This window comes from Argopecten irradians, chromosome 1 (assembly GCF_041381155.1).
Source record: "Argopecten irradians isolate NY chromosome 1, Ai_NY, whole genome shotgun sequence".
Lineage (NCBI taxonomy): Eukaryota > Metazoa > Mollusca > Bivalvia > Pectinida > Pectinidae > Argopecten > Argopecten irradians.
The window spans coordinates 29,719,745-29,742,342 of NC_091134.1; the positions used below are offsets into that span (position 1 = coordinate 29,719,745).

Consider the following 22,598-nt stretch of genomic DNA (forward strand, 5'->3'; position numbering starts at 1 on the left):
CAGGAATATCTGATTGGCCGACAGACCTTTCTGTTCTATGTATCGTACAATTTCTGCAAATGTCACCTAGTGAGGAAACAAATACTAATACAATAAGCAACCATAAAACAACTACAAAATCACTCGTATTCAGGCAAGATTTCTTCATTTGAATTTCATGTATACCACGTGAAATCCTCATGTAGAAATATTGTCTATGTATTAAGAAAATTACAAAGATCAAGTGTTCAAAGACCTGAGCGTCTTCTGTTTTTTCGATAACATCACAAAGTTGGGAGTTCAACTAACATACCATTTAAGAATTTGCGAAGAACATACAGAATCTTAAAAAAAATAGTTTTACATTTATTTTGCCATGCTAGTAAATCGTACTTCAATGGCTCGTAAATTATATATGCTAATGTCAAAACAAATTCTTCTTAGTCCCATAAGTGATGTCAGTGACACTGGCTAATTAAAATTCAACTACATGATTACGGTGTTTGGTCATTTTGGACTGACTCAGTGATTATAAGGCTACTCAATATTGGAAATAGAAGAATGAATAGATTCAACAGACCCGACAGTTCAAATTATATGCAAACAAATAATGTTGAAATAACCAAAAAATGAGAATATTCAAGACGAAAACCGTTTTTTGACGATGACATTTTTAACTATTACAGCGTCTTAATCTACCAGATTGGGATTTATCAAATTTTGGATAGAGTTCACGTGAGAACTTTTCTAGTACGATTTGACAATATTGTGTGTAGATTCTGAGGTATTACACTATAACTCTGTAAGAGTCATGAAACCGACGATAAATATAAAACCTACGTTTTTGTCCATCGCCGTTTTCGTCCAGACTTGTAAATACTGCCTTCGAGGTGGATTGAACAGTTTCCCAAACAAGATCTGTTTGTCCTCGTCAGAAAATTGATCCTTTCCAAGAAAAATTGTTTCATATCTTAGAAAATTGCACTTCATGAAAACAAATCACAACGTTATCTTTGATGTGTTTTAAAGCAAATGAATAAATTTCTATAAATATGCTTACAATAATGCTTTCATGAATAACATTTTAGTAATTGTATACTTAGTGACCATGTTTAAGAAAGTACACAACAAAGGTATTTCCAGATGTGCCATTTCCCCTTTCATATACGGAAACCAACCAATCGGAATTAACGTATACATTATTTATATAAACTCAAATTAATCTTTATTGTTTATACTTAAAAATTGTACTAAATGCTTCATTGATACATGCATGCAATGCATTATCTTGATATTGACAGGAGATATAATGATCATGAAAATATGTTTTATCATCCTTACTTGCATATATTTTTTTCAAATTCCGTTTCGGAGATTTGTCCATCCATATTTGCATCATACTTTTCTAAAATCTAAAATAGTGAATTGGTTATATATTATCGAAACATACAATCATAAGGCGAGTGATGAGAACGGTTTTTAATAGTATAGACTCATACTGATAAATAAAACAATGTACAACTCAACCACGGGAATGTCTTAATCTCACGTTTTATCAATGTTTGTTTCATGATTTTACATTTTACAATAGATTTTGTTTCCTCTAAAATGTGTGTCTTAATTCAAATGAAATCCATCCTCTTACCGGAAAGAAACGTTTGGCCGCGGCTGCTACACGCTTCCGTTCCCTTGTCTTAGCCTGCTTTTCCGCTCTCCGTTTCCTAAAAACGTAATATACTCAGTAGAATTAAACCTTAATTTAAAAACCAGCCAAAATACTACTGAGATATTCCGCATACTGATATAATTACTACGAGTCCATATCATTAATTATATTATATAATCAAGGTAGGTGATGAAAACGGTTTTCAATAGTGCAGACTCATATTGACACTTTCTCATAGAAATCATCATATTCCCGTCTTCAAAAGCGACAATATATTAAAAAAACCACTATTAACTGCAGACAGTAAAAGTCATACTATTGAAATTATTTCGAGATGTCTTAATCAAAAACAGTGAATACATTGGGTACTGTAAACATATTTAACTTGCCTGCTTAATACGGAGTCTGGTTTTACATGTAAAGGTGCACGTTTCTCTAGGTAGAATCTATAGGTATCGGTTTCGGTCTCGGAGTACTGAAATATTTTAATGTTAATTTCAGGGTTAATAATTCCGAGTAATCCTTGTATCTCAGAGAATTCGATTATACAAATATAACGAAGAGTTACGGTTCAATAAAACCTGTGTCATTGTAACTAGATAAATCATACGTTTTTCCCCAGACTTGTTAGGAAAGTAATGATACAGATCGAGTTTCTTTGTTGATAAATGAATCTTGTGGTCACTATTATGATTTACCACTGATCAAAGTACGTTAACTTTCCGCTACCATAATTATCAAACCACAAACGCGCTCGCTTTACAGGAGACGCTCTCTGGACCCCAGCTGTAGATTGCACTCTCATCAAGATACAATCAAATTGGAATATCAACAGGACAATTTCTCTACTCTCTCACCCCTGAAATTTCGTAATGAAATGGTCCAGTCTTTGATTTTGAAGAGTCTAAATGCGTCGGCAGGGGTGAATGCCTAAATAAATTAGGATACACAGCCGTCTTTCGTACTCACCACCTGAATCCCTAAGGTTTTGTCAGAACGCCTTCCAAACCTATTCTCATTACTCAGTGTTATAGGGAGTTGATCAAGGTCTTTCATGCGCCGAATAAAAGCGTCTTCCGGTTTCATAGACAACCACCAACCTCAGAAAGTAAAAGTGATAAAATTCTCTCATTCTATTGTCTTTATTAAGACCTTTATAACAATAATAATTAAACGGCAGACTTATGCGGACGAGAATTTTACTAAGATTAGCCAAAGTGTTATAAAGGGCACACATAGCAGATATTAAAGCTGTATTTTTTGACAAAATCACCAATTTCCAACCAACACCATTCCAGATTACAGTAGACGTACCTTTTTAGGGGTCATTTTTAAGCGTGAATATTTGTAGCCAGCGTCACATTGTATAATAGGTTGTTTCCGGTATTGTTCCTTCGCATTGAGCGAACTTATGTCTGTGCTAATAAAGCATAATTTACATTTTTCGCATTTGCACTAAAATTTGACTGCGTTAAAATATTCACCATATTTTACAGTAGGCTGTATACCATAAGTAAGTGTTTTGTAATGAAGGTTTTGTTTGTATAAGTGTTCTATTCTCTTTATTGGTCACCAACTTACCATCGAAACAGTGTATGGGATAGTTACAAAGTGTTCCTCCGTCAATGTAAATATCCTGGGATAAATGAAAGGCCGGTCTGTGTGTCACTATCTGGAACAAGCCTGTTATAAAAATAGTCCGAGTGAAATAGTCCGAATAACATAGTCATTAATGTCATATAATGAAATAAAATTCCTCATTCTCTCATTTTAATTTCATGGGTTTTAACTTAATTTCGGAAATACATATCTGTGTTTTTTAGTTCTCTTTTCTCATATTTAGTATATATAACAATAATAATTTGCAAACTTAATTACTGAAATCAAACGTCAATTCAAAAATGCTTCTATTATTGTCCTCAAACACAACTTTGATTATAATACTTCAGAACTAATTGGATGATAGTTCTTTTTTAAACTCTTTCTGTTGTTTCATCTAACAATAAAACTTAAAAAGTCTTTCATTACTTTCTACTTATCACCAGGAAATTTATCTAATGAAACAATATCTACTTGGCATGCAAAGTGATTCTGTACCTGGAATTGCCATTGACATGCGCACTGCAAGTCTAACAGGCATATCCGGTGTGGTTTTCGGGTGACAGTATTCTTCGACCATGTTGTTGACATTGGTAACCACAATTTAGAGTTCTTTTCCGCTGATTTTGTAAAGCTGTTTCAAATCATGAACATGTAAAACTTTATACAGCGTCGTTGTTAGAACCACTAACAAACATTTTCTAGGTTTTTATCATTAATGTTATTTAAGGACGTTCCGAACAGGGATCGAATGCGCTGTTCGTTCGGACCTCCTCGGGTCAATGACTGCTTATGAAAACTCCTTTGCTACTAAGATTATGAAGAAAAGCGATCTATATGTAATCCGTCTAACGATATCTTACCTTTTAAAGTTAAAATCAGGATAATATAGTCGATAAACGGTGTATTTGTCGATATTGTTCTTAGTTCGGTTTGCCGAAAGCTTGATACAAAAATGTACCGGGTGAAAATCAAAGTTTGTACGGTAGGTGTAGGACCTAGTTTCGACAAACTAGAAAAACTAATATTGTCAGATCTTTGAATTTGGCTAGGCTAATATAACAATGAGACTTTTGAGAAACAAATTACATAACTCATACAAACGGACTGATATATGCCGATACGGTCTTGTACTGAAGATGAGATTTAAAAACAATCAAGTGATTAAAACATTTTCTGTTCAACTCCGGTTAACTGTGAATATGTGACACTTATATTAATATACATGTGTTTAAGGGAGATGCATAATTAAATCAAGATATTCCAATTTTGCCGAGTAATTTTATAGTATAAAACTACAGATACAGAAATATTTTCATCTCTCCATCGCCTCACCCCTGCTTTTCGTTAAATTTGTACAAGCCAGTATATTTCATGAATATTGCGTATGTAGATATCTACATGTATCATGTTTAGCTAATATGATCTTCAATAAGCACTAACATGTTCGGGACACAAGCCTTTATTTACTTTATTACATGTACGATAAAACATAACTACTGTAATTACACTGTAGGTGATGCATGTATTCCCGGTTTTGAGAAAATGCATGGAAGTACTCTGATTCAGTTGATCAAATACTATCTTACGAAAAAGCACATGTAAGCTAGTGTCAACAAAAGTATTATATCTGTGATATAGAAACTAAACATGTACATGTAGGCCTAGACTAAATATTTTCCTGCCTACAGTAATCAGCTGAACCTAGTTCGAAAATTCAGAATAAGAAATGTTTTTCTTAGGCGTACACTTGCAGTACAGGTAATCTTGAGGATCTAAAAATCTGTTTTAGTTTACTTCGGATAATAAATATATATCTATATTTATTAGATATGCAGATATCTCCTCAAAAAACAAACAAAGACATACACTTGTGTATGATTACATCGATTTTATCGACATTTTTGTGATCAAGTTGAAGTTAACAATTTCGATTTCGATCGTTGTCACGTAGACGCTTTTCATGACTACAATTTTGACGCCAAATTCAAATTTATGCTTGAATATTTTACTCAAACGACTATTGAAGCTATAGTGGGGAGGAGAAACTAGGTGAAGCTATAGTGGGGAGGAGAAATAGGTTCCCATGTACCACTCTGGCAATTTTTCTAAACATGATTTTTTAGGACCGGTATGATGTCTAGTCTCATTTTATGCTTGTTGCCGTTGACAACTAAAGTCCCATGGGGGTCACATGGTGGCCATCTTGGATTTCAGTTATGAAAAATGGCCAAAATGACACATTGGCATATATATGCATAGATAGAGAACCAGAAAACAATCAGATGCAAATAAACACATTTTTTGATATGATTGAAACATGCTGAATACGCAAATAAACACATTTTTTGATATGATTGAAACATGCTGAATACGCAAATAAACACATTTTTTTATATGATTGAAACATGCTGAATACGATTAAATGATGTTACGTCTTCTCATTTTTTTGAAATGACAGGAAAACAATGAAATTTTCAGTTTTTTTTTCCCTAAAAATTCGATAAATGTCATAATTTTTATCACAAGTAAAAAAAAAGATGGACAAATCAGTTTGTAACAGTCATTTCGAATTGCACTAACCCTTGTGTAAACATATGTGTTCTATAAAAAGATAGATTGCATCAATGAGGTCGGAAAAAGAGAGGGCATCCCCCCCCGAACAATTTATCAAAAAATGACGGGAAAACAATGAAATGTTCAGGTTTTTTCCCCCTGAAAAATCGATAAATATCATATTTTTTATCAAAAGTAAAACAATTGATGGACAAAACACCTTCATTTCGAATTGCACTAACCGTTATTACATGAGTGAGTTGGGGAAAAAGAGAGGGACACCCCCCTCTCCACCGAAAAGAAAATGCAGAAGAAAAAAAATGAAAAACAAAATCAATGAATTAAATCTCCAAATATTCTGTCAAACACATTTGCGTTATAAAAGGATAGATTTATGGTTTTTAGCAGAAGAAGCGAGATGACCCCCAACCCTCTCCCCAATAATTTCAACAACAAAAAACTTATTCCCGGATCCAGTAAACATCCAAAGGCTAGCTCACATGTTTTATCCATAATTCAGGCAGTTCCCAATAACCATAATAATTTATTTCTTTTTAGTGAAAATAACTGGGTTCGAATTATTCTCCTCTAATTTTGGATATACCTCCCCAGAAAAAGTTTGTACCGTTGCGATGCCTGCTCGCAAAAGTTAAAAACTACAAATACATATAATATCTTCTGAGGAGGAACAGTCACAGACTGGGCCGCAACAACGGGATCCTAGGAAAACAATCTATTAGAATGAAAGGACAGGGACCGGAGGTAGAAACAGTGAAAGTAGTCTGACCAAGCGAAAAGGCAGCTGACATGATGTCCTGGAACAATGACCCATTATGGATAGCCAAAGAAGCCGCAAGGGCTCTAACCTCATGGGCGATATCCTTGCATTTCGCCCAAGATTGATAATTAGACTGCTCAGAAGCAATCCTGATCGCCTGACATATCCATCTGAAGATGTACTGGGAGGAGAAATCCTGCTGACCCTGTTTAATGGGCAAGAATAGTACATCGCCCCCTTGTTTTATCAAGGGAAAACCTAAGCATCCGATTGTGACAAAGCAGCTGATCATTCTCCTTCGACTTGATAGAGATTGTGAATTTTTTCCAAAAAGGCAGGATCAGTTAGTAGGGTAACAGAGCTATATCTGGCCCAATGAAGCACGAAAAGTGAATAGATGGATATCACTCATTCCACGGCCTGAGGCAAGAGCAAACAGGAAGTCAAAAGTAAAAACCTTAATGAAGACCGACAACAAAGGCTCATAAGGAACCCCTTTCAGTAACACAAGTGCTAGACTCCACTGTGGACCAAACTGCCGGACCCTAGGCCTATCCAGACTGAACCCCCTAATCAAGGCAGACAAAGATTTGGAAGACCCTAACTCTGGTGTACCATGAGAATACAGTACACTGGAAATAGCCATGCGATAGCCTGTAATAGTACCAGAGGCAAGTTTGCGTTCCCTAAACAAATAGAGAAGGGAATCTGCAATCAGCTGGACAGAGGCCTTGACCTGATCAATCTTCCTGTCGATACACCAATTACAGACGATCTTCCATGATTGGTAGACGGCAGGTGAGGAAGACCTTATTGATCGGGCGGTGCGAGCTGACACGTCTTATGAAAAGCCTGACTGAGCGAGGCCTCCTGAGATAGCTTCCACGCTCGTGAATGGATCTTCCGGGACCGAGGCTGGCGCAGGAGATTGGTTCTGAGTGGGAAAACCAGAGGAATATCCACCAACAGAAACGACAAGAGCACCGGAAACCAGTATTGTCTCGGTCACAGGGACGCTATCAGAAGGAGGGGAAAATGATGCTCCCAACAATTCTATTAGAACCCTGCCCACCCGGTTGACTAGAGGGAATGCATAAGCATGTATCCAGATACAGAGCATCCACAGCCCAAGTCATTTGGTCTGGCACCGGAGAGACAAAAGTGGACAACGAAGATCGGGGGATTTAGCTGCCTTTCTGTCACAACCGACTTGCGGCGCCTGGAAAGAGTATCCGCCAGAACATTCAACCTGTCTGGAAGATGCTTGACTGAGAGAGTTAACCGCATTTCCTGACAAAAGAGAAGAACACGAATGGCGAGGGCACAAAGGGCGTGTGACTTTGCCCCCACCCTTTCTCTTCAGATACGCGACAACTGTAGAGTTATCCGTAGTCACACAAACCACCTTGGAATGTAAAATCTTCTGAAAAGCCTGCAGAGCCAACCGAATAACCCTTATCTACTGCACGTTGATGTGCTGGGAGACCTGATCCCCAGACCAATCACCCGACTTGCAATGGCAGTCGAAGAAAGACCAGTCAAAAGTAGGTCAGAGCAAGATATCTGGCCTTCTAGGAACTTCTCCAAAGATGGAAGGGCCCCAAACGGTGTTGAAACGGTTTCCCAGGAACACAAAGTCCTGAGAAGAAAACCTAGGACTTCTCTCTGGACGGAATGAAATCGACTCTGAACAAACGTTTCAGGACCAGACGTGCGTTTCGCTCCAACGATTCCTAGACTAGGTGGAGCATGAGGGAATCGTCGAAATAGACGTGGACATTTATTTTCCTGGAGTGCTGAAATCCTACGCCAACCTGCAGCAGCTTGATGAAAACCAAAGGAACAGCCGCGAGACCGAAAGTTTTGTGGTAATGAGCTGTGCTATACCATCGTGTCTTCAGGACAAAAAAAAATCAAGGATGATAATTCGAACACAGTACTACGTTTCGTTCTGGCACGAGCCGATAATTTGTAAAAAAAATATGTTTTCCAGTTGTTCACTATAAGAGAGTGGATTATTACTATTATTGCTAACCACGTTCTAGTTGTAATTGGGCCGCGATGGCCGATTGGTATAATGTCTCGACATATTACCACAAGCCCTCCACCTCCGGGTCGCATGTGCGAATCCCATGTGGGGCAGTTGCCAGGTATTGACTGTTGGCGATGTTTTTTACTCCGGGAACTCCGCCTTTCCTTCACCAATAAACCTGGCACATTCTTACATGACCCTGGTTGTTAAAAAATGTAATTGTAATCAATATTTTACTTGTGATAAAAATTATGATATTTATCGATTTTTTAAAGGAAAAAAAGCTGGAAAATTCATTGTTTTCCCGTCATTTCACAAAAATGAAAAGACGTTACGTCATAATTATGATTTAATCGTATTCAGCATGTTTCAATCATATTAAAAATATGTGTTTATTTGCCTCTGATTGTTGTCTGGTTCTCTATCTATGCGCATATATGCCAATGTGTCATTTTGGCCATTTTTGATAACTGAAATCCAAGATGGCCGCCATATGACCCCCATAGGACATTAGTTGTCAATGGCAACAAGCATAAAATAAAACTAGACATCATACCGGTCCTAAAAAACATGTTTCGGAAAACTTCCAGAGAAGTACATGGAAACCTATTTCTCCTCCCCCACTACTAAGATATTTAGACGATGGAAAGATAGATTTTGATAAAATGTTTCTACGCTAGAATATAAAATCATGGATTGTCTAAAAGGTAATTGAAGTGGAATCCTTACACGGAATTTTCCATAATTATTTTTCAGATGTTATATCCAAGCAAAATAATGGCTTATTTGTGCCATTTCTTAGCTTTGTATGGCATCAAATCGGTGGCATCGTGTGTAAAATTAACAGTTATAACAGTTCATATTATCAGACTATTACACTTTATAATGTTTAATATATAAGTTGTACTTTATAGAAATATTACCCCTCGATTTCAGTCTACTATCATAATTGTGAAGAAAGTAATATTTTGGGGGAGGGGGTATAGAAAGGCTAATTACTCCAAAATTCCGCGGTCATTTTTTTTATATATTCTTTTATCGTAACCAAACCAACTGTCTAATTATGTTGACAAAAAATAAAGAAAATTATACGAAACAATAGTTTGAAATTATGTATTGAAGCTGAAATTCAAATGCAAAAATTTCAAAATGGCCCTTTTTAGGTCTCATTTTTACGCATTCGCGTAAAAAATTCACAATTATTGTATTTTTAAGAGTGGAGACGACATTGATAGCCATATAAACTTACATATTAAAGATAAAAAAATTGTTGTTTGTAATATTTCAGTCAATACCAAGCTTTGGTAATATGTGTGTAAAATTGTATTTTGAGAAAAACAGACGGTAAAGTAGGGTTTTTGAGAGTACAATATTTCCAAAACCGCTCAGTCTAATTTCAAATAAAAGCCTTAATAAACAGTTTATCAACCAATCTTTCAGTGAGTAAATTTTAAAGAAAATTAAACGAGGGGGAATGTTTAGGCCTAACTGTATCGAACCACCTTAACACAGGATGAATACCGTATCTACCTTCAATGCTAAACGATTAATGCCTGGTTTGTAAAATAAGGCGCCGTATAGCTATCAATAAAATATTATAACAACAACATATAGCCCATATAGTCTTGTAATTATTTTATAACATTTCCATGTATATCACTCACTTGCTCAAATGTTACATCGGCACTGCCTGCTTTTTCTCGGAGCTTCTCGCCCAACCATTTGTTAAACTGTGTCGCACCACTGAGGCCGTACCCATTGAAGAGGCGAGGTATATATGTGGCCATTCTCCAAGGAAATGAGCCGTCTGAGGAGAATAGATATGTCATTAGTTATGATCCTTTCTGTATTCAGTGAGAAGACTGTAATGGAAACATTTAACTGTACAGAAAATGAATTAAAGAACAAAACACACAAAAAAATCATCATTTTTCATTTAACCGGACAAATTCACTTAAACACAAAACAAATATTAAAAAATCCAAATGCATTTGTTCAAAAGAAAAAACATTTAAATAGTAACCTAATATTAAATACTAATGTCCTTTTATCAGAGTGTAGGTATCATTGTCTAAATTGCCACAAGATGATACAGACCTAACATTAAATTCATGGAGATGTCATTCTTCATGAATTTCTCAATCTCATATGAATTATAGCCCGCGGCAAGCAATGCAGCAGTAATTGCCCCGGCACTGGTTCCTGAGAAACGTTTGATTTGGGGATATAAGCCAATCTCTTCCAAAACCTATGAAATAAATGATAATTATTAAATACATAATTATCATTCAGTGTATGTTAGGTGATTTGTTCTGATCTTCTTAGAAAATTTCAACCTCAGTTTAAAACTGAAGAAAAAACGATTACATTTTATTTCAAAATGGAGCCCACTGATAGCAAAAACACAATTTATAAAACATATCTAACAAGCTTAAAAATCCATTGTCGTTTTCCTGTAATTATGAAGAATAGATACGCAAAAAATGTTTTTATTCGACGGTAAAGACCGACTGAACAGAATGCATTCAGTATTAGATATAAAAATGTTTTTCCTAATAACTGGAATTTACAGATACATTACAAGGGGTACGTGGGCCTTAATGGTCACCTGATCTTTGAGTTGCCTTTGAATGTTTGTAAAGTATTTCATTGAATTTGCATGCGCTGTCTTGGATAAGAAGTCGCAAATGTAAATTGTTTATGGACGCACGGCACGAACTGATGGCGATTATAATAGGTCGCTTGAGACTTAGTCTTCATCAAGATCCAATAGAATACATATGAATATTTTGAACCAATCAAAGAATGATAACATATTACAATCCACCTCAGGGTCTGAGATAAATCGCCAGATGTGTTACTCACACGAATTACCCCACAATATGCACCGCCCTTGCTACCACCGCCTTCAAGTACGATGTTTTCAAATGGGTAGTGCTGTTCCGCTGGATTGATTTGTCTGGCTCGCAGTTCCAGCTCACTTGGAGGTGAAACCTCCACTAGAAATGGGAGAATGAAACGTTTTACCACACTGTGTCTTTGTATATAAGTATTTATCCTCAAAACTCGAGGGGTTACTATCACTGACGTTATATCCCCCCTGGAGAAAAAAACCTGACCAAACACAGGCCTACAGAGACTTACAGATCACAGAGAAGGGAGAGAGAGAGACCTAACAGCAAAGCTTTACAGTCAACCACTGCGTACCGTTATACAATTTCTTTGATGTATATTAAGGCTAAAAACCCCTGTTTCCTTTTTCCTCCAGTTTTATTCTATGAGATAGACAGGGTTGGGTATAACGTCAGTGACAGTATCCATTGGATTATCGAGGAGGGTATGTGTTATTTCTAACATTCATTAAAGCTGAGTCAGACACTGTAACCAGTATTGATAAAAGATAATGAAAGCAAAGCACTTCATGCTATACTAAACTAGTCATGTTTAACGTTTTAAGTAATCAATTCGTTTGGATTATAAATACTCGTACTCTCCTCCTCCTCGTCGTCGATCTCGGTCTCTACGTTTTCGTGATTCTGTGTATTTCCCATTTTGAAGATCTACAACAGATAATGAATATATATCAAAAGTTCTATAAACTGTTTTGTATGCATTATCAAGCTACCCTTATGTAATTTTAGCGCATATATTGTGAAATGTAATCATTTTTTTAAATGGATAAAATAAATAATTACTCATAGGTACGGCATAAACTATAAGATAAAATGTGGATAACGGAGGAAATATAAAACGACAGACAACTGAAACCTTGCTTTGTTTCTAGGAACGTATGTTACCGTACTCAAAATATATAACAATCCCGAAAAGTTTTCTATGTTTTATTTTGTGTTGGTTTTTCTATTGAACTTAGCATTTGGGAACTTTTGAAATCTATGAAACTTGGAGATAATTCTGCTGTTTAAGAGTAAAAGGAATCGAAATAAACTTCAAATTGGAGACCTATAGTTCTTCTGAATGCAGACAACATAATTTAGCAAGACATGTCTGATTGGTTGAAAAGTGTTTTACCGAAGTTGTATCTTTGGGCGGGATATAGCTGATAACATTCCATGTATAAGAAATGTGATTGATTGAGCTATAAACTAAAAAATGACCAGGGAAAAGTTTTTGAAAGGATGAGTCATATAGAAATGTAAAAGATTACATTTCGAAAGCGCTTTATCAAATGGGATAAGTGGTAGCGTTAAATGAAATGCATAACAGCTGAGCCTTTGGGCTAAATAATTTTGAAAAGAGTTGATATTGATGGAATTAAAGAACCTTTGTTCGACAAGGAGACTAAGGTATTTCAGCATACGGATGATAGAACGGTAACTACAAAATAATTCTTCTGTTTATGGGGTATTTGATGTATTAGATAACTGACGAATGGCGTTTTTAAAACCAGTAGTCTTTTTCTTCACTTACAAAAGTTGCCTTCTTTACACTATTACCACCACTGGAAAATTTGATCTTCTTATTTTACTTCCAGATAAAAATATTTAAAATAATAAATTGCGACCAAAAAGTCCATAGCACTATATCCTATATGGATTGAGGTACTAAATGTGCATTCATCAACTTCTAGATATTAATTTGAAGATGATATATTTTAGAATTAAATTTGTATTTAGATTCCCTAAAATCTACAATATAATATAGAGAAACAAAGGGAAATATTTTCTATATTATTTTGGAAACAGGAAATTAGGTTTATCTTGATTTAATTGCAAGTTCATGCGTTCACAATTAAATAATGTAGCGATTTTGTTATCACAATTTTGTTTCAAATGTTGCCTGCTTGGGTGGCTTTACTTGATTTTCTTAAAGCGAATAGTCGGGCAAAGGAAACCAGTCTTAATGCGTTCTTTGGCCTTCCAAAAGTCCTTGTATACCATAATGATGGTCAAGTTCTGCTTACGGTGTCCAGTTTTGACCATTGTAATTATGGGCATTACTATCAGCTGAGCAGGGAGTACCGGGTACGTACATGTACATGTGTACATGTGCAGTAGCGGTCCGGAACTGCTTGTTCGTTACTATAACAAGTTGTATTAACACTCTCCATGCCTCGTAATGTTTACCGAGTCATATGTTGGGATTGTCGCTGCTCCATTGCCTTTCCTTTCGGATTTTAGGGTAGTCAGTTGGTTGTTTTGGCGAAAACCTTTTGGTTCAAACTACGGTAGTCATGTTTTGTTTACTACGGAGAGCTAGTGGATGTTGCGCACGCGTTAAGAGTCAACTGCACTGATAGCCGGTCGGGAAGACGTATTAGGATTCCATAATATATATTAATTTCTTCGCATACAGAGCGATTTTGATGGGGGATTTTATTTTTCTATTTCATAAGAAATTATACTGGATATATTAACACCATTTTTACCGACATTAGCCTTTGTTTGTCCGACTATTCGCTTTAAATTTGGGAACAAAGTGATCATATTTATATTCAGCCTATATATTAATCCTTTTTAATGTGATCGAAAACAACTGAACAGCACCAGGTTTATTGAAGCTGGTCTTGTTTTAAATTGATGAATGATTTCATTAAAATAATCCAGTTGTCCCAAAAATATATATTACCAATGAGTAATCCAAAATTTCCTGAAACAATCCTCGCAAGTCCTATTCACATCTTTGACAAAACATGTGAAGCAGTTCCCGTTGTTACTCTACAAAGGGCCACGGCGCGCGCGTGACACCATGGTCAACTGGTTCAGACTATATAAGAAATGTGAACATAAATGTAAAAACAAGTTTTGGTTAGATGTTTTGAAAGCCTGTAAAAAATGTATTTGGCTAAGGAAAGGGATTTGAATGATCATGATGTTTATCTGAAGACCCCACTATGGTATAATGACAAAATTCGTATTAATAGAAAGTCAATTTTCATTAGAGACTGGTTTAAAAAGGGAGTTATAAATATAAAGGATTTAATAAGAGACTATGATTCTGGTAGATTTTATACTTTTGAAGAATTTACTCAAAAATATCTCATAAAGACTAACTTTCTTCAGTATCACAGTGTTATATCAGCAGTAAAACAATTTAATCGCAATCCAGGTTTTTTCGAAAACAGAAATACCTCGTCCATTTATTCCAATATATTATGAGCAAACGTTTAGCAAATCTAAAGGTTCCAAAGTGTTTTATAATAGTCTTATAAAAACCTACATGTATATTGTACCATCAGGACAAAAGAAATGGAATTCAATTTTTGATTTGAGTAATATATCATGGAGAAATGTTTTTAAGCTTCCATTTATGATTACAAAAAGCACAAAATTTCAGTGGTTTCAATATAGAGTTAATCATAGTATTCTGGCAACTAATTCTTTTTTATTTAAAGCTCGAATTGTTCAGTCGCCTATGTGTACACTTTGCAACTCGGAATATGAAACTATTACACACTTGTTTTGGGAATGTCAAGAGGTGCAAAAACTTCTTGTGAGTCTTGAAACTCTTTTAGACACTCTTTTTTTATTCCTTTTAGTCTCAATAAAGAAAATTTTCCTTTTTGGACTTCTCCTTCAAAATGTAAATAGTAGAATTGATAATGAAAAACTCATTATAGTGAAACACTATATATATAAAATGCGTTGTCTTCACAAATCTTTAAATTTAAATTCTCTAATTAATGCTATTCAAGACTATCATAATGTTAAAAAATGTTTGGCTTATAACAAAGGTAATGTTTATGTAGTAAAATTTCGAAAGGAATAGCAAAAATGGGAAAAACTTGTTCTGCTATAATTAATGTATAATCAATTTTTTTTCTCCTCTATGTTTCTCTCTCTCATATGTTCTGACATATTTTGTCTCCTGGGCTTTGAAACAATATTTGCGTTTTTACTTATATTTTAGCGGTCTATAATGATAATAAATTATCCATCCCCCATCTCTCTCTTTTTCTCTATCTTTTTCTTTTTTACCTTTCTGTCTATCTATGTCTCTGTGCCTGTCTGTATTGTATGTCTTTCTGTGTGTATTTGTATAATATGTTTATATGTTCATGTGTGTATGTAGGTGTGCAAGTGTGTGATGGTGTGTAAAAAGGTTTATATGTTGTGTACCAAGTATGTATGTATATAAGGTATATACATATCTTGCTATAAAAATAATGACGAATGATAGTGAGTGAGTGAGTTTACATGTCAATATATGTCCATGTATTCATAAAATTGATTGGAAAAAAATAAAATTATTAAAAAATGGCATGATCAACATAAAAAACCATGGTTTACCCTTAATATTTATACAGTGTAATCAATTGGGCCAAACTACGTCATCAGAAGTGATATCTAACATACAAAAAGCACACACAAAAGGTTAAAACGGCCGCTTCAAGATAAAACATCTGATGGAATCCGTCAAAGCTCAGATAATGCAAACACCTAGCTATATCTTTAAAGCAGGGATATCGGTTCTGAAAATATGCAATTGTAAATTTGTTATCTTTAATTTTATAAAACTTGCCCAATTTACTGATAAAAATACCTTTTTGAATGGATTTCGTCACAGTTACAACGTTGAGGGTAATGATAACATCCACGGATTCTAAAAGGAGTTATCGCGATGTAAAGATTGCTGAAATATTGCAGCGTTGTTCAAACGAACATACTACTGAGATATGCTATACATTATTAACTATTTTTATACCTGAAAACTTTGTTAATTCGTATATTGTTTTTGTCTATACAATGTATTTTCATTCATTCATTTGTCCTTTCAGTGTCTTTGTGTGAAACGTGTGTTGAAGCAAAATAGATTTGAGGCACCTACAACCCCTTGAGATGGACAAATTGCATTATGTCAAATAAATTAAGACAGACAGCAATGATGATATGAAAGAAACTCTAGACATTAAAGGTATCTGCCGTTGTTTGAACTTGCGATATTTTGTAGGCATATATAATACTTCCTAGGTGTACTCGAACATAAATAAGGTGGAAACTGTGTATCTACCCGAACTAACCTTCGGTATTACTGTTTACTCGTAGATTGTTGTGTTACTTGTAATTTTTGACAGAATATGCACAAAAAATAGTACATTTCAGTCTGAAGTAATTCTTGCACAATTAAATTCAATGATATTTCCATTCATTTCTAAATCTTCGAAACTTGATTTCAGCGAAAATGTTTTGAAACGAAAATCGCCAAATTTAATAGCCACGTAATGAAAGTTGGTTTGAGTATATAAAACCTCAAACATGGACAAACTGTACATATGTCCCTTTTGGAATTGGAATGTATGATGTTTTACTGGATTTCGTGATAGCTATCTTGAAATTCAAAATTTCGATCAAACACATGGTCAATTCATTAAACAGTATCCAGAATAGCTAAATCATGCTTTCCACGCATAAGAAAATGATATTAGACACCATAACCAAAGAAATCCTTTTCTTAGAACGACCATTTTCACAGCATATTTTTCAAGACGACCATCTTGCATTTCCACATAGCGGCGTTCTGGGACTCTCATTCAAATGACACTATATCATAAGTTATCAAACCCTCAAGCACTCGTATACGAAGCGTCATAATTCTATCAAAAATAACCAAGACCTCATACAAGCACTTATCTTACACAAAGTGGCGTAACTTTATTCGGAAATGTATATTTCGATCAATTTATGTGTTTATCCGTCTAACTATATCTCCCCTTGTCACTTTATTGTTGATACCCATGTGATCAAAATTGGCGTAGGACACAACACACTGTCTATTATTTTTCCACTGAATTCCCAGATGTCGATGAACTGTAGACTAATAATAAAATCAATTTATTGTTATAATTTAGAAGTAAAAATAAAAAGGCTGAAATGTTGCATTGTTATATCGGTACAGATCAATTGATTTGTAGCGAGTATGGTACCGTTGAAACAACTTGTCGAAGGCGCCGGCTAAAAGCCTCTATATAGGTCCATATCATGATACATTTGCATACAATTACTAAACAGACATTCGGGGCATAGGTTTATGAAATCGACATTCTATATCCTGATATTTTTTGTTATTACGACAAGTGTGATATTATCTAAAGATGTCGACATTGAAATGACGATATGTTTAGTTATATATGTTGCCAAATTGACATAAGCTATATCGAAAAAATGACCTAGAACAAAACATGTCCATATATGTTTCCGTAGAAAGGACCTTGTCTGTATTCGTGACAATCGCTTTTATCTTTTAGCGCGATCACCTTGAACTTTGACATAACATTATCGGAAATGTTTAGAATTTATCAGTGGTTGGTTTTCCTTGAACCTACGTGCAGTTTCTAGTTAAATGTCAAGTCGACTTAATTTATGTCGATAAAGTGACATTTAACACAACAAGTATAGGTCTATATACGTTTCCGTTGGTATGGGATACCACCGATCATCGAATATGTCAAAAAATATTCCGATCAACCTTGCCTTAAACACACATACCTGTCTGTTAGAAGGGAATGTAATTCTAGCTGTTATTCTAGACATCGTGTTTTTAACTTTATCTTACGTACTTTACGTATTTTACGTACATAGAGGATATGTAATATGAGTTTTCCCACACATTATTTTTTTTTTAAATGATACGAGTTTTATTTTTTGACTAATGTTTGTCTTAGTTTCTTCCCGTTTGATGATCAATCAAGTTAATTAATCGATTAGCTGCGATTCGAACCATACTAAAATCTAAAAGTCGGTCCAAATGCGCCGTTATAAATAGTGCGGAAAATTATTATTTTAAATATTAGATATCACTTTAATATGAAGAAAAAGAGGGTCATTTTCCACGTATAGATATACGTACCATTCAACGGAATCAACCTATCATAATGCAGAAAGTATAGGTTATATTACACGTGTGTAATAAAAGTCTGGAGTGGCAGCGTCATCATATCGCGTTCCAATCTTGTTCGCGCTATATGTTTTCTTTTGACATTTCATTTATACTGTATGCCGTACCTTGAACCGAGAAAATGATGAAGTGAAGATATTTACATCTTATTTGTTAAAAATAAATATACGCCCATCCAAGAGATGAGCCATTTTCTCTTGAGTATAGAGAGCTTGCTGGCTATACAGGTGTGTTTTTCCACCAACGAGCAATTGACTTATATTTCAGTTATTTGAATTTCTGGGCATTAGTTTGTAAGCTCTCAGCATTTCCATTGTTATCGATTGACCATTAGTCAATTATCTATCACGTGACAGTTGACCCTTGTTTACATGTGTTGACCCCCAAAGAAGAGAGAATTTTTCTCCAATAGGACGCCATGATGTTATTGTACCCTGGTCAAAAATACCTCAAAAAGACTTCTAACCTGGTCAATTATGCTTAGAAACACCTCCCTCTTTCTCTTCATTTGATGTTTTTGTTTAGTTATACATATTTAGTGTAAAAGGTATTGTATACGTGCATCATATGTATGTCTAACTGTAATACAGCTCTTCTTCGCATGTTGTTTTATGTTGCAAGGCATTTTATTTATAAGCCGCACCATTACCAGAGAAAATGATGAAAAATATGAAAATATTTGCATCTTATTTGTTAAAAATGAGTAGACGGCCATTCAGAATAAGATGTAAAAGGTTATCGAATTGTGAGGATCGTATTGCACTCTTCCTACACCACATATTTACACAGTTACGGGTCAGATTTACGTTTTCTACACCTACGTATCTAGTACCACTGTACTGAAGCCACGCCGGTATCCGTATGTAAGATAACACTGTAACTGTATTTCATAGATTTCCATAAATTACAGATCATTAGGTGCATGCATACATCTATAGATTTCATTTTGATGTGTATACAATGACCCTTATGTTTATTTCGGCATTATTGTGCGATTTCAGTTAATAGATACTCTTTTCTCCCATACTTCACAGGGATATCCCGTGGTTGCTAGGGAAAATATATCTCTGTCTTAAACAGTGGGGTGTAAGACAGTTCACACACGCTGGATATTTACGTGACGTCATCAATAAATGCGGCGTCACCGCGGCGTGCCTTGTAGATGGCGTCATCAATTTTGACGCATAACGACGTTCTTGCATAATGACGCAACGAAACTTGGCAGCTGGAAACAAATAGGAATTTCGCGTTTTTTTTCCTACCAAGTATGGGAGAAAAAGAATCAAACATGGGTTTGTCAAGTGGACAAGGATATCTCAACCCTCGTGAAAGATATTGGCCGGCAACCCTCGGCAAGCCTCGGGTTGACCAGCCAAAATCTTTCACTCAGGTTAAGATATCCCTGTCCACTTGACAGACCCATGTTATTATATTATTCATGCCGATAAATATGGGATGTCGCAAGATTTGAAAACGATCTTTTAAGCGACAGTTATCAATTATAGATATTCTTAAATCAGTGTGCTATGTACATATCAATAAAGGCGACGATACATAAGTACGAATTGTACGTGTAAATTACTGCAAAAAAAATTTTCTCCGGACATTCCGGTTTCACCAACTTGTTTTGCTTTTAAATGACCATTTTTTATAGAATGAAAACGAAACTAAAATATACGAAATAAGTGCGATGAAACCTGTGGATAAAGACGTGTTACCATGCCTGACAATAGACAGCCATATGCATGTTTTCCTCAAATCTAGTCATAAACAGCGTGTCAACGGATTAATTAAAGTCGACGCTCAAAGGTATACATACACTGACCATATTATTCATAGCCCTGGTTACGTAAGTAAATACACATGTAGTCAAGTATTTGTTAGGCTAACTATTATTTATGATCGCTTGCTAATCGCGAAAAAAATGAAAAAATTCAACATAAAAAAACATTTATATACATGTATTGGCTATTAAATGCAGTTGAATTATGAAGTAACTTATTATATACATGTTACTTTGAACTTCAAAAGAATAAACTTATACAAAGAAATAGCAGGTATTAATTGTATTATCCCCCCATTCAATCTAGTGATACATAACTAAGTTGGTCGGAAGTGTGTATGTATCATGGCTATCCTTAGGTAGCACTCCTGGTTCGTAATTTGTTAGCATGTCAATCGTAAAAGTGTCTACTTTTGTTTGACCGGATTCGACATCAAAAGCAAACACAATGAGTATTTTTTACCTAAACATATAAGAAGGCCCTTTTAATTATCAAATATGCTCATATTATTTATAGTTTTAGAAACACTGAACTTGAAACGAAGACTGGTTTAAAAAAATCGACTGCAACTTTACAAAAAAAAAGACATTTTTCAAAAAACGTATTTTCTCTTTATGCTCATATGCCTTTATACAATTGAATAGAGGCATTAGAATGCCACAATATATACTATATTTGCACGATATTTTACACAGCCGCTGTTACTTTTATAATAGATAAGAGAAGTATATTCTTCGATGACAAAATTATGAATTTGCAGGAAGATCAAGTTCATGTCCAACTGATGATTTATGCTTGCTATTCCAATAATACATATCAAAAACCTAGGGATATGCCCATTCCTCTATTGAAATAAAATCACAGTGACATTCATATATAAATGTAGTAAAACGTTATTTGTTTTATCCTATAGCCCACGAAAGTGTCTGTAAGAGAGAATTGTTACGTTAGCGGTATTTTTTTCCATATTTTTTAAACGTTAAGGGCTTACTTTTCACTTTCAAAAAAACTGCTGAGTTCACATATTTGATCTTGTGTCTCGACTGTCAGTCTTTATGTTGAATAGTTGATGACTTTCGGTCACTTATCGGTCCCTTACCTGTATCATGTTAACTAGCACACCGGTTCTTCATATTGGAAACTTTAGACATTGAACATTTAACTACAAAATTATTCAAGTTATTTTATGTATATCTCATTGTCACTATTATTTACAAATAAAGATCTATTCGCCACTTTCATGTTATAACGAAAATGTCAGTGGCATAATTCCATACAATAAACTGAATTGTGCCGCTTCACATATTTACAAAATTCGGTAATATGATCCCATCATCCATGTATCCATTTTGACCTAAGCAAAATTAGAATTTTAAATATAAATTTTAAAAAAATGCTTAGGTCAAGGTGATAATATATGGTGTTTACTTGCAATATAATGTGGTATTTACCGTTTAACATTTTGACCTCTTATAACAGTTCGTGACTGATGCGATAAAAAATAAATAGTGATAATGCAACATTAATGCGGATCGAATCCCAGCCCGTTACATCTTGAGCCTGCCACAGTATCCGCTAGTCCAACAAACCAATCATCATCACTATAAGGAAATATTAAACATGGTTTAGATGTCCCCGCGGCGACTTACGAGCTATTATATATATATATATATATATACTGTATATATTTGAGATGATCCTTTAAACAGTCGAAGTTGGTCTCGGAGTCCGCGTCTGCTGCGGCGTTAGAAATGTCTATTGCAACAACGTTTTTCCACGCAATATTGAATCAAAACCGTTGTGAATGGTGATTTACCCTAAATGTTCAGCTAAAAATTGCTGATTTCAGTTATAAAAAGTGAATGGGACACTTTTTTAAAACAAAAATCAAAATGAAAATGACACGAACGTAAGTTAGAGTAAAATAAATCACATTACGGTTATATGTTCGAGCACTACAAAATTATAAAATGTGTAAATGAGAATTCCTTAATGTATTGGAGTAATAGCATTGTACATTGTGCAGATTACAGTAATGTCAAATCTATATTACACACTTACCACAAACTCTCTCAGCCACCGTGTTACACAGTATCGATCGAATAGCTATCTTTTAACAAGACATATTCAGGGGTATACATTCAGCAATACCAGCGCATGCGCTTTACTGCCTTCCAACAGATATATTAATAACATACTATTTCATCTACCTCGTAATAATTAAGATAAATGCTGTTTTGACTGAGAGTGAATATTACCTCAAGATTACTAAGGTAAAAGTTTGTCTGTTAGTGAAGATAACCTCGAGATTATTAAGATAAATGTTTGTCTGCTAGTGAAAATTATGTAACG

The 22,598-nt window shown here is 34.8% G+C and overlaps 2 protein-coding genes across 2 annotated transcripts in view; both read right to left on the minus strand.

Moving 5' to 3' along the window:
• Positions 1–1,861: 1,861 nt before the first annotated feature.
• LOC138321598 (uncharacterized protein YqhO-like) overlaps positions 1,862–22,598 on the minus strand; it is a 79,907-nt gene continuing 59,170 nt past the window's right edge. Inside the window, exons 9-11 of the mRNA XM_069265415.1 lie at positions 2,615–2,745; positions 2,035–2,120; positions 1,862–1,901 (exon numbers count right to left, since the gene is read on the minus strand). Of these exons, the coding sequence (XP_069121516.1) occupies positions 1,862–1,901; positions 2,035–2,120; positions 2,615–2,745 (257 nt within the window). The remainder of the gene's footprint in view (positions 1,902–2,034; positions 2,121–2,614; positions 2,746–22,598) is intronic.
• Positions 3,245–12,193, minus strand: LOC138310252 (uncharacterized protein YqhO-like). The gene is made up of 6 exons (XM_069251378.1): positions 12,101–12,193; positions 11,476–11,609; positions 10,708–10,858; positions 10,275–10,417; positions 3,743–3,878; positions 3,245–3,328 (listed from the first exon to the last, which is right to left on the minus strand). Exons 1-5 carry the CDS (start codon positions 12,159–12,161, stop codon positions 3,849–3,851), a joined length of 519 nt encoding a protein of 172 aa, XP_069107479.1. The 5' UTR covers positions 12,162–12,193; the 3' UTR covers positions 3,245–3,328; positions 3,743–3,848.

What these genes read in the sequence shown, in the direction of transcription:
- LOC138310252 (XM_069251378.1), bottom strand. Translation starts at nt 12,161, where the DNA reads ATGGGAAATACACAGAATCACGAAAACGTAGAGACCGAGATCGACGAC. An exon ending in CGACGACGAGGAGGAGGAGA is followed by an intron (nt 11,610 to 12,100) that starts GTACGAGTATTT and finishes TCCCATTTCTAG; the next exon opens with TGGAGGTTTCACCTCCAAGT. An exon ending in CCGATGTAACATTTGAGCAA is followed by an intron (nt 3,879 to 10,274) that starts GTGAGTGATATA and finishes GATTTGAAACAG; the next exon opens with CTTTACAAAATCAGCGGAAA.